Here is a 13,035-nt window from a genome sequence, read left to right as displayed (position 1 = left end):
AGTTTTTTTCCTTTTTCCATGTAGAAGATGAAAAAAGAGGCTCTCTGAAATTCTCAAGAATTCCTCCGCGCTCCACCCTTCCTTCTCTCTTTTTTTACAAAAAAAACGAAGAATTTTATTTTGAGGCAACAAAAGAAGCCCTGACAATGTCTTTAAGCTGTCAGACGATAGGTTGTCAAAACCCGTATTAAGCTATCTTTAGAAACTATTTCCTTACTGATCATTAAATAGGTTCATATCACCGCGGACAAGAGCGATTTTCATCAAGAGGTCCGCGAATGTTTACCTCGAGCGAGCCTCTCTTGAGATGAGTTTGCTTCCTTTATTTCATTGACTACATTGAAGGAATAGAGGCTGTTGACTTAATTAACGGTAAGGGAGGCGTTATTAATTTCAGGTTGATTTGTCAACTATGATGTGTTTTAGGGAGAATACATTATAACATCACCAAGTCTTTTCAAATGTTATGTCACTGAGGAATTGCGGTCTTACATTAGTTCCCAACCCAACGTTTATCTTCTCACCTTTCATTTAAGAGGGGCTATCTAAAGACCATAAAATGGAAACGTGGTTTTGGATTCTTGGTTGGTCTCTTTCCATCCTGACATATTCTGGAAATGGCTTTATTATCTTCCTTGTTTGTAGAAGACGGCGGCTTCGAACCAAAACCAATGCGTTTGTCGTTTCCCTTGCTGTGGCGGATTTCTGTGTTGGGTTGATTGCTGTTCCCTCACTTTTCGTCTGCGAGAAGACAACGGGATGCAGCCCCGAAGCGTTTAGAGCAAACGGGGTGGATTATTTGAGGTGGCTTTTTGGGTATACGTCTGCAGCAAACTTATGTAGTTTAGTCCTGGATCGCTACATTGCTGTTGTGAAGCCTCTCAAATACTTATTGTTCATGACGCGCAAACGTGTCTCTCAGATGATTTGTATTTCTTGGACACTTTCAATTCTCGTTGTGTTTCCTTCTGTTCTCAGATGGCTCGCTTTTAAAGACAACGATTCATTTTCTTTAAAATCTTTTGGGATAATGATCATGATCTCCTTCGAGTTCCTGGCGTCCTGTGGTCTCATCTTTTGCTTTTGTTCAATGTTACATGTTGTTTATAAACAAGAACGAGCCGCCCACACCTTAGCCAAACAACTCCGCTATAATCATCGATATCCGTTCCGAAGCGGGGAAAAGTCGGCTGTGAAAGTGGTGGGAATTGTTATAGGCCTCTTCATTCTAACCTACACAATTGCTATGCGATGTACTCTTGTAAGAATTCCGGATAACAAAAAACCATGTAATGATAAAGAATTCAAAATACCTCTCCTCATTTTAAACTCTGGCGTCAACCCTATGGCCTATGCTTTCTTCAAGAGGGACATAAGAGAGGAAATAAAACGGAGCGTGTGCTCTGTCGGGCGAAGATCGCAATAAAGTGTTTCAACTTTTACTGTATTTGAATAAAGTTGAATAAAGTAAATGTCGATAGAAATCTGTTTTCTTTTGAAAAATTGTCTTTTTGATGTGCAAGAATATCTAACTTTAGCTACCTGTCTTTAATTTTTTTTAGGAAACAAGCCCAAGCGGGAACTTAGCAGTTAAAGTCATCTTTCGCTCGTTAACTCTCTGTTCTGAGTGAAGCTGGCAAAATTCAACCGAGCGGAAAAAAGATATGCCTGAAATTTGCACATGTTTTGAAAAGTGCAAGGAAGACTAAGTTTAAACATTATAAATAAAACGTTTTCCGGAAGAGATTCGCTTCGCAGACGACGGTGTGTCTGTACACGATGCAAATGAAGAAAATAAGTGCAAATGAGTTCTAGTTTTGATATCAGTTAAAATCACCTGTTTTTCTTATAGGCACAATATCTGGAAATCTAACAACTTGAATCTGCTGTGTTAATCCCTTAGAACCTTAAGGTTGGGCTGACGTTAAATTCCTTTTGACAGTATCACCGCTGAATCAACCGTTAAGTTCAGTTGTTGTGAATGAAGGGGATAGACGTTAAGCAAAGAAGCTCTTGATTGATAAAAAAATTCTCCTTGTCAGTGCCACAGTAAATGTGTAGAGAAGAATATGGAGAATATTTAAGGTAATATCAGCTTTTCAAGCGTTAACATTCATAACTCAATAGCGTACGCTGTGGTGTTTACCATTTGTTAAATGTCAACTTAGTTGATATAACCAGAAAGGGTTTAGTGTTTGATATTATTAAATTTAACAAACGCAGACAGCAATTGACATCAACACCCCTGCAACTAGAATGCAAATGTTCACTTGTTAATTAAGAAACACTTTGCAAACAATACTATAGGAAAAAACAACTGTAAATTGAGCCAAAAAATCTGCTTCCTCGATAACAGTCTTGTTGTTGTCCGCAGCTTTGCAGTTTTTTTCCTTTTTCCATGTAGAAGATGAAAAAAGAGGCTCTCTGAAATTCTCAAGAATTCCTCCGCTCTCCACTCTTCTTTCTTTTTTTACAAAAAAATCGAAGAATTTTATTTTGAGGCAACAAAAGAAGCCCTGACAATGTCTTTAAGCTGTCAGACGATAGGTTGTCAAAACCCGTATTAAGCTATCTTTAGAAACTATTTCCTTACTGATCATTAAAAAGGTTCATATCACCGTGGACAAGAGCGATTTTCATCAAGTGGTCCGCTAATGTTTATCTCGAGCGAACCTCTCTTGAGATGAGTTTCCTTCCTTTATTTCATTGATTACATTGAAGGAATAGAGGCTGTTGACTTAATTAACGGTAAGAGTGGCCTTATCAATTTCAAGCTGATTGGTCAACTATAATGTGTTTTAGGGTGAACACATTATAACATCACCAGGTTTTTTCAAATGTTTTGTAATTGAGGAATTGCAGTCTTACATTAGTTCCTAACCCAACGTTTATCTTCTCACCTTTCATTTGTGAAGGGCTACCTAAAGACCATAAAATGGAAACGTGGTTTTGGATTCTTGGCTGGTCTCTTTCCATCCTGACCTATTCTGGAAATGGCTTTATTATCTTCCTTGTTTGTAGAAGACGGCGGCTTCGAACCAAAACTAACGCATTTATAGTCTCTCTTGCTGTGGCAGACTTCTGTGCTGGGTTGACTGCTTTTCCGTCGCTTTTTGTCTGCGAGAAGATAACTGGATGCGACCCTGAGGCCTTCATAGCCGAAGGTGCGGACATTATAAGGTGGCTGTTCATGTACTCATCTGTGACAAACTTGTGCAGTTTAGTCTTGGATCGTTACATTGCTGTTGTAAAGCCACTAAGTTACTTGACTTATATGACGCGCAGACGCGTTTTCCAGATGCTTTTTATCTCTTGGACCATTCCAGTTGTTTTTGTCTTGGTTTTTTTACTAAACTTGCGTGTATTTAGCGAGATTCTGCTGTTTAAAGTGCTGATCTCAATTCAAATGGTATTTTTAGAAATCTTTCCGTGTTGCGGTCTAATATTCTGCTTTGGATCAATGTATTACACTGTTTATAAGCACGAAAGAGCCGCACGCATTTTAGCAAAACAACTCCACTTTAACCAGCGATTTTTGTTCAGAGTCAAGGAGAAGGCTGCTATAAAAATAATGGCAATTGTTATTGGCATATTCCTTTTAGCCTACATATTCGCTTTGCGATGTAGCTTCATACAAATCTTGAAAGACAAAAAACCATGTGATGATAAATACTATAAAATACCTCTTATTGTATTAAACTCCGCCATTAACCCTGTCGCTTACGCCATCTTCAAGAGAGACATAAATATAGAGATAAAACGGTATGTTTGCTGTGTTATGAGTAAAACTAGAAACCAAATGAGTAATGAAAACAACTGTTTTATTCTACGCAGCCATCATATTGCTTAAACACGAAAAATCAGAACAGCAAACCTTGAATAAACTTCTTCTTAGACAGAATTTGAGTTAACAGTCAATAACTATGGTAGGAAATTAAAATTGTGTTTATGGATAATTTCCTTTTATCAACTGAGTTGATATTGTTCATTGACCAAACTGTAAGGAGACTCGAGAGTTTCAAGCGCTACCCTTTCTGGTTCATAGTCAGGGGAATTTTTGATAAGGTTAAAGATAAGTCATAAAATGTAGCGATCATTACCTGTTTTGGTAAATGTCTCCTTTTTTTTTTTTTTCTTATTTGGAATTCAAGCAGGAAAAGAAAGCGAAATAAATGGTGACCTTGTTTTTTTTGTCTAGTGCTGTGAAATACAGTAGTGTTATCAGACTTTGTGCGATCGACTTGGACAACAGATATGCAGTTCATAATGGTCGATTAATTATCTCGACGGAATAAATCTCGTATCCGAAAATACCGGCTTTATTCGTTTCTTGGATTATTTCCCGCTTAATAATCGATTTGTTTAGGATGATGTTGCTAACAACATCCTACTAAGCAAATTCAGACTGGTCTCACACAATGGAAAGCCGGGAGCTTTTAAGAGAAAGCAATATATTAGGTTTTTATAGAAAAAAGCCTATACATTTGAATCGAGTTCGGATTATAAGTTAATCGTGTTTAAGTAATAGAACTGTATGAAAATGAAATTATTCAACCAGATTTTCATTGTATGAGTCTGGTTTGTTAAAGAACATTTTTCATCCCATTTTATTTTGTTGTTGGGCATGCGCGCACTGTTAATGTTATACAAATCAATAGCGTCTTCCGAGTGAGGGTGACGCTGAAAATGAAATGCTTCTGACATAGTGTCAATGTACTTGCCATGATGAACTTCAAATTACGAGTTCTAATTAATTATCAAATAAGTTCAGATAACTAAGTTTGAAGATGAATAATTTCACTCCTTCGAAAGAGACGTCTTTAAATGATTAACGGTGTTAAGCTGGTCTTAAAGAGTTCAAAATTATATTAAAGATAGCTATCTATATCTTTGCTTAGGAAGCAAAGTGGATGAAATGTAACGTGATATGCCAAATACACACCAAACCGGTGTGAACATTGCAAATTATTGCTTCTATCAAGAGGTAATAGGTTCCAACTCACGCCCTCTTTCACTGATTTGCAATTGCATGTGTGTATGGTTTATTTATCGACTGCCCCTGAAAGATTTTTTAATTTTGATACATTGTGCAAACCTTTGTAACATACTTAAACAACGGTTTTTTTCCTGCGTATACGTAGATCTTTAAGCCCTTAGGGCCGCTTTTATATAACAAGTAATGAACTACCTCCTGATGTTTGCATTCATTGTTTACTTTATTTCGGATGACAAACGAGGATAAATTTTCAACTTCCTTCCACCTTTTACATACAGGTTCATTTTTGATCCACCCTTTTTTATCATGATTCCCTGTACTTTCTAATAACCTTCCCGAGAATTTAGAAGAAAGACGTTTTAGGATACTTTCATATATATACCAATGATACATGTGTTTTTATAGAATCGATATTTAGATATTCCGGTAACAGGAAATTTATTACATATCAGAGTATTTTCTAATGTCGGATATGAAATAACTTTTGTTGTCTTTTTGTTCTCTGCTATCTTTCTGTTTTGAGTGAATTTGGTAAAATTCAAAAGAGCGGGAAAAAAGGACTTAAAAGGCGAGATCCGCTTTTAGCGCATAGGATGCAAGCTTCCCAGGCATATGATATTCTTCGTAGTTAAATTGCAGATGAGTTTTAGTTTTGATGTCAGTTGAGATCAGCTAGTTTAATTTATTGCAAGAAACAATTCTAACCTGGCAAACAAGTAACTTTTGAATTTTCTACTTTTAACCCTCATAATATTAAGACTGACTAGCGTCAAATTGTTCCTTACGCCATCACCGTTGAGTCAAAGTAAGTTCTTGAGAATCAGAAGGGAATAAACGTTAACCAAAGAAGCCCTTGATTGATAGACAAATTCTCTTTCTCATTACCATAGAAAATTTATAGAAAAGAGTTAGGAGAATGTTCATAGTTATGCTGGGGTTTAGAATGCTAATTTTTCAAGACCTGACAATGTCCTCAAACTGTTACAAACAAGTTGTCAAATTCCTTAGCTAGCTGTTCCTTCTGTTCATAGATTATGTCATGTTGACGCAAACTTGGTAATTCTTGCGTTTTTAACCAGTGATGCACTGACGAGTGTTTCCCCCGAGCATGCCTTTCTTACAATCATTTTCCTTCCTATATTTCATGACTTACCAATGAATGAATGGAGGTTGTTGACCTAACAGCAACAGCGGCAAGAATTCAGGCTGATTAATTTTTTGTGATGTGTTTTAGGCCTCCTACAATTTCGTTGCTAAGAGGATGGGCCTGTGCATCAACATGGTTAAAACAGAGACTCTGTGTATTGGTAACACAGCTGAGTTCTTCGTAGATGGTACTAAATTAGCTAACGTCACCCGCTTCAAGTACCTCGGCAGCTATGTTAGCAGTGACTACTCTATGAAGGAGAAACTTGCATCTCGTACTCAAGCAACGTCATGTGCATTTGGTCGACTACAAGCGTGTTCGACTCGGATGATCTAGCAGCTCCAGCTAAAGTTGCTGTGTACAACCAATGCCTAATGCCCCTTCTGATGTATGGCAGTGAAACTTGGACTCTATATCAACATGAAGTCAGGCAGCTCCGTACCATACAACAGCGTCATCTACGTCTTATCTTAAACATCAAATGGGACGATTACATCAGCAGTGAAGAAGTGTTGCGACGCGCGGACGTTGAAGACATGGAGGTGATGTTGGTAAGGACTCGCCTGCGCTGGTTAGGACACGTTAGTCGAATGGACAACGATAGGCTGGTAAAGCAGTTCTTGTACTTTGAGTTAGCCCATGGTTCTCGCCCAGTAGGCCGACCCAAGGTTCGTTTCAAGGACACTTGCAAAAGGGTATTGAAGTGTGGCCGCGTCTTAGATCGGTAGCTTTCAACCGTGAACAACAGAGCCCAATGGAAGAGACTCACTAGGGTAGTCTGTGACGCAGACAACTCTAAGAGGATCCAGGATTCTGAAAAGAGAAGAGTTCGTCGTAGAGCTGAACAGAGGAAAACTGTGGACATACCCGTGTTCGGGCTATAGGCATACTTTCAACAGATACTGAGAATACTTTCAACAGATATGTGAAAGGCATTTGACTCGTTGCACCCACCACTACTTCTATGGAAGCTTAAAGCGTACGGTCTCCAGGAAAGCACTATTCAACCCTTAAAAGGCTATTTAAATGAACGGAAATATCAAGTAAAGATCGGCCGTCATGTTAGTTCGAGCCGATTTGTGAGTCGTGGCTGTCGTCGGGGTTCCGCGCTTGGCCCGTTATTATGGAATGTTTTCCAGAATGATCTATCCTACTGTCTTACAGCGAAATTGTCTATGTATGCAGACGACCACCAGATTTACCACGCGGGTGCAGATCAGGCAGCTGTCACATCCCAGTTAAAGGATAGTGCCAACTTAGCAACAACGTGGTATGACTCTAACTTACTGGCGGGAAACCTTGAGAAATATCAGATTTTGAACTTGGCCTTCACTCAAAATGACAGTAACATCTTTGTGAATGATGTTGAAATCCAAACTAAAGATAATATTAAACTTCTAGGAGTAGAGTTAGATTCCAAGCTAAGTTTCTCGGAGCATATAATCTCTATCTGTAAAAAAGCTAGCCAGAGAATTGGCGTTCTAATGAGATTACGTAATTTAATTCCTGCGAAATCTAAGCTATCACTGTTCAAAAGCGCGGTTTTACCATACCTCACATATTGTCACCTAGTGTGGCACCTTTGCAAAGCCAGCGACACTCGAAAGCTTGAAAGACTTCAAGAAAGAGGACTTAGGGCGGTTTTCAATAACTATAATTCTAGTTACGAACAGTTATTAGAGAGGGCAGATTTGCCCACTCTACTAAATAGGCGCTTACAGGACTTGTGCATCCTCATGTACAAAGCAAAGCGTAAACTGTGTCCTGCATATTATAAATAACATCTTTAAAGTACACAATAGTAATTACAATTTGAGGCAAGCCGATTTCTCAATACCCAGGTATGAAACTGTCACTTATGGTAAACACTCTATTAGATTTCTAGGGCCCAGGCTATGGACAAAATTACCTAAGTGTGTAAGGGAGGTCGAGTGTTTCCTTATGTTCTAAGATGGCTCGCTTTTAAAAACAACGGTTCATTTCCTTTGAAATATTTTGGATAATGATCATGATCTCCTTCGAGTTCCTGACGTCCTGTGGTCTCATCTTTTGCTTTTGTTCAATGTTACATGATGTTTATGAACAAGAACGAGCCGCTCACACCTAAGCCAAACAACTCCGCTATAATAATCGATATCTGTTCCGAAGCGGGGAAAAGTCGGCTGTGAAAGTAATGGGAATTGTTATAGGCCTCTTCATTCTAACCAACCCAATTGCTTTGCGATGTAGTCGCGTACATATTCCGAATGAAAAAAAAACCATGTAATGATAAAGAATATAAAATACCTGTCCTCATTTTAAACTCTACCGTCAACCCTGTGGCCTATGCTTTCTTCAAGAGGGACATAAAAGAGGAAATAAAACGAAGCGTGTGCTCTGTCGGGCGAAGATCGCAATAAAGTGTTTCAACTTTTACTGTATTTAAATAAAGTTGAATAAAGTAAATATCGATAGAGATCAGTTTTCTTTTGAAAAATTGTCTTTTTGATGGGTAAGAATATCTAACTTTAGCTACCTCTCTTTTTATTTTTTTTTTTCTAGGAAACAAGCCCAAGCGAGAACTTAGCAGTTAAAGTAATCTTTCGCTCGTTAATTCTCTGTTCTGAGTGAAGCTGGCAAAATTCAACCGAGCGGAAAAAAGATATGCCTAAAATTTGCACATGTTTCGAAAAGTGAAAGAAAGACTAAGTTTAAACATTATAAATAAAACGTTTTCCGGAAGAGATTCGCTTCTCAAACGATGGTGTGTCTGTACACGATGTAAATGAAGAAAATAAGTGCAAATGAGTTCTAGTTTTGATATCAGTTGAAATCACCTGTTTTTCTTATAGGCACAATATCTGGAAATCAAACAACTTGAATCTGCTGTGTTAATCCCTTAGAACCTTAAGGTTGGGCTGACGTTAAATTCCTTTTGACAGTATCACCGCTGAATCAAACGTTAAGTTCAGTTGTTGTGAATGAAGGGTATAAACGTTAACCAAAGAAGCTCTTGATTGATAAAAAAATTCTCCTTGTCAGTGCCACAGTAAATGTGTGGAGAAGAATATGGAGAATATTTAAGGTAATATCAGCTTTTCAAGCGTTAACATTTCATAACTCAATAGTGTACGCTGTGGTGTTTACCATTTGTTAAATGTCAACTTAGTTGATATAACCAGAAAGGGTTTAGTGTTTGATATTATTAAATTTAACAAACGCAGACAGTAATTGACATCAACACCCCTGCAACTAGAATGCAAATGTTCACTTGTTAATTAAGAAACGCTTTGCAAACAATACTGTAGGAAAAAACAACTGTAAATTGAGCCAAAAAATCTGCTTCCTCGATAACAGTCTTGTTGTTGTCCGCAGCTTTGCAGTTTTTTTCCTTTTTCCATGTAGAAGATGAAAAAAGAAGCTCTCTGAAATTCTCAAGAATTCCTCCGCTCTCCACCCTTCCTTCTCTCTTTTTTTACAAAAAAATCGAAGAATTTTATTTTGAGGCAACAAAAGAAGCCCTGACAATGTCTTTAAGCTGTCCAATGATAGGTTGTCAAAACCCGTATTAAGCTATCTTTAGAAACTATTTCCTCACTGATCACTAAAAGGGTTCATATCACCGTGGACAAGAGCGATTTTCATCAAGAGGTCCGCGAATGTTTATCTCGAGCGAACCTCTCTTGAGATGAGTTTGCTTCCTTTATTTCATTGATTTCATTGAAGGAATAGAGGCGGTTGACTTAATTAACGGTAAGAGTGGACTTATCAATTTCAAGCTGATTGTCAACTATGATGTGTTTTAGGGAGAATACATTATAACATCACCAGGTTTTTTCAAATGTTTTGTAATTGAGGAATTGCGGTCTTACATTAGTTCCTAACCCAACGTTTATCTTCGCACCTTTCATTTGTGAAGGGCTACTTAAAGACCATAAAATGGAAATGTGGTTTTGGATTCTTGGCTGGTCTCTTTCCATCCTGACCTATTCTGGAAATGGCTTTATTATCTTCCTTGTTTGTAGAAGACGGCGGCTTCGAACCAAAACTAACGCATTTATAGTCTCTCTTGCTGTGGCAGACTTCTGTGCTGGGTTGACTGCTTTTCCGTCGCTTTTTGTCTGCGAGAAGATAAATGGATGCGACCCTGAGGCCTTCATAGCCGAAGGTGCGGACATTATAAGGTGGCTGTTCATGTACTCATCTGTGACAAACTTGTACAGTTTAGTCTTGGATCGTTACATTGCTGTTGTAAAGCCTCTAAGTTACTTGACTTATATGACGCGCATACGCGTTTTCCAGATGCTTTTTATCTCTTGGACTATTCCAGTTGTTTTTGGCTTGGGTTTTTTTACTAAACTTGTGTGTATTTAGCGAGATTCTGCTGTTTAAAGTGCTGATCTCAATTCTAATGGTATTTTTAGAAATCTTGCCGTGTTGCGGTCTAATATTCTGCTTTGGATCAATGTATTACACTGCTTATAGGCACGAAAGAGCCGCACGCATTTTAGCAAAACAACTCCACTTTAACCAGCGATTTTTGTTCAGAGTCGAGGAGAAGGCTGCTGTAAAAATAATGGCAATTGTTATTGGCATATTCCTTTTAGCCTTCATATTCGCTTTGCGATGTAGCTTCATACACATCTTGAAAGACAAAAAATCGTGTGATGATAAATACTATAAAATACCTCTTATTGTATTAAACTCCGCCATTAGCCCTGTCGCTTACGCCATCTTTAAGAGAGACATAAATATAGAGATAAAACGGTATATTTGCTGTATTATGAGTAAAAAGAGAAACCAAATGAGTAATGAAAACAACTGTTTTATTCTACGCAGCCATCATATTGCTTGAACACGAAAAATCAGAACAGCAAACCTTGAATAAACTTCTTCTTAGACAGAATTTGAGTTAACAGTCAATAACTATGGTAGGAAATTAAAATTATGTTTATGGATAATTTCCTTTTATCAACTGAGTTGATATTGTTCATTGACCAAACTGTAAGGAGACTCGAGAGTTTCAAGCGCTATCCTTTCTGGTTCATAGTCAGGGGAATTTTTTATATGGTTAAAGATAAGTCATAAAATGTAGCGATCATTACCTGTTTTGGTAAATGTCTCCTTTTTTTTTTCGTATTTGGAATCCAAGCCGGAAAAAGAAAGCGAAATAAATGGTTACCTTGTTTTTTTTTTGTCTAGTGCTGTGAACTACAGTAGTGTTATCAGACTTTGTGCGATCGACTTGGACAACAGATATGCAGTTCATAATGGTTGATTAATTATCTCGACGGAATAAATCTCGTATCCGAAAATACCGGCTTCATTCGTTTCTTGGATTATTTCACGCTTAATAATCGATTTGTTTAGGAAGATGTTCCTAACAACATCCTACTATGCAAATTGAGACTGGTCTCACACAATGGAAAGCCAGGAGCTTTTAAGAGAAAGCAATACATTAGGCTTTTATAGAAAAAAGCCTAATACATTTGAATCGAGTCCGGATTATAAGTTAATCGTGTTTAAGTAATAGAACTGTTAAACTGTGTCAATGTACCTGCCATGATGAATTTCAAATTACGAGTTGTAATTAATTATCAAATAAGTTCAGATAACTAAGTTTGAAGATGAATAATTTCACTCCTTCAAAAGAAACGTCTTTAAATGATTAACGGTGTTAAGCTGGTCTTACAGAGTTTAAAATTATATTGAAGATAGCTATCTATATCTTTCCTTAGGAAGCAAAGTGGATGAAATGTAACGTGATATGCCAAATACACGCCAAACCGGTGTGAACATTGCAAATTATTGCTTCTATCAAGAGGTAATAGGTTCCAACTCACGCCCTCTTTCACTGATTTGCAATTGCATGTGTGTATGGGTGTATGGTTTATTTATCGACTGCCCCTGAAAGATTTTTTAATTTTGATACATTGTGCAAACCTTTGTACTTAAACAACGGTTTTTTTCCTGCGTATAGTAGATCTTTAAGCCCTTTATATAACAAGTAATGAACTACCTCCTGATGTTTGCATTCATTGTTTACTTTATTTCGGATGACAAACGAGGATAAATTTTCAACTTCCTTCCACTTTTTGCATACAGGTTCATTTTTCATCCACCTTTTTTTATCATGATTCCCTGTACTTTCTGATAACTTTCCCGAGAATTTAGAAGAAAGACGTTTTAGGATACTTTCATATATATACCAATGATACTTGTGTTTTTATAGCATCGATACTTAGATATTCCGGTAACAGGAAATTTATTACATATCAGAGTATTTTCTAATGTCGGATACGAAATAACTTTTGTTGTCTTTTTGTTCTCTGTTATCTTTCTGTTTTGAGTGAATTTGGTAAAATTCAAAAGAGCGGGAAAAAAGGACTTAAAAGGCGAGATCCGCTTTTTCCACGTAGGATGCAAGCTTCCCAGGCATATGATATTCTTCGTAGTTAAATTGCAGATGAGTTTTAGTTTCGATGTCAGTTGAGATCAGCTAGTTTAATTTATCGCAAGTAACAGTTCTAACCTGGCAAACAAGTAACTTTTGAACTTTCTGCTTTTAACCCTCATAATATTAAGACTGACTAGCGTCAAATTGTTCCTTACGGTATCGCCGTTGAGTCAAAGTAAGTTCTTGAGAATCAGAAGGGAATAAGCGTTAACCAAAGAAGCCCTTGATTGATAGACAAATTCTCTTTCTCATTACCATAGAAATTTTATAGAAAAGAGTTAGGAGAATGTTCATAGTTATGCTGGGGTTTAGAATGCTAATTTTTCAAGACCTGACAATGTCCTCAAGCTGTTACAGACAAGTTGTCAAATTCCTTAGCTAGCTGTTCCTTCTGTTCATAGATTATGTCATGTTGACGCAAACTTGGTAATTCTTGCGTTTTTGTCTAGTGATGCA

General features: G+C 37.3%; 2 protein-coding genes and 1 pseudogene across 3 annotated transcripts; all 3 read left to right on the top strand.

The window, feature by feature from the left end:
* The first annotated feature begins 233 nt into the window (after window positions 1–233).
* On the top strand, window positions 234–4,311 carry LOC148741535 (octopamine receptor beta-2R-like). Of its 2 annotated transcripts, none has more exons than XM_088741908.1 (3): window positions 234–372; window positions 1,563–2,085; window positions 2,916–4,311. In XM_088741908.1, the coding sequence occupies exon 3, from the start codon at window positions 2,936–2,938 to the stop codon at window positions 3,848–3,850; it is 915 nt and encodes a 304-aa protein (XP_088598034.1). In that variant the 5' UTR covers window positions 234–372; window positions 1,563–2,085; window positions 2,916–2,935; the 3' UTR covers window positions 3,851–4,311. The 2 variants fall into 2 exon arrangements, with proteins under 2 accessions (XP_088598034.1, XP_088598030.1); XM_088741904.1 differs by having other exon boundaries at window positions 1,563–2,748.
* On the top strand, window positions 254–1,555 carry LOC148741536 (octopamine receptor beta-2R-like). Its single transcript, XM_088741913.1, has 2 exons — window positions 254–372; window positions 537–1,555. The coding sequence occupies exon 2, from the start codon at window positions 560–562 to the stop codon at window positions 1,424–1,426; it is 867 nt and encodes a 288-aa protein (XP_088598039.1). The 5' UTR covers window positions 254–372; window positions 537–559; the 3' UTR covers window positions 1,427–1,555.
* A 5,709-nt stretch (window positions 4,312–10,020) lies between the features above and the next one.
* On the top strand, window positions 10,021–11,432 carry LOC148741534 (octopamine receptor beta-2R-like; annotated as a pseudogene).
* Window positions 11,433–13,035: the final 1,603 nt, after the last annotated feature.

The sequence above is a fragment of the Stylophora pistillata genome, chromosome 1 (genome assembly GCF_964205215.1).
Source record: "Stylophora pistillata chromosome 1, jaStyPist1.2, whole genome shotgun sequence".
NCBI lineage: Eukaryota > Metazoa > Cnidaria > Anthozoa > Scleractinia > Pocilloporidae > Stylophora > Stylophora pistillata.
The sequence above is the reverse complement of the archived record's forward strand: the minus strand, read 5'-3'. Positions and strand labels throughout refer to the sequence as shown.

Bases quoted from the DNA above. Each gene is read 5' to 3' on its own strand.
- LOC148741536 (XM_088741913.1), top strand. From the start codon at position 560: ATGGAAACGTGGTTTTGGATTCTTGGTTGGTCTCTTTCCATCCTGACA.
- LOC148741535 (XM_088741908.1), top strand. From the start codon at position 2,936: ATGGAAACGTGGTTTTGGATTCTTGGCTGGTCTCTTTCCATCCTGACC.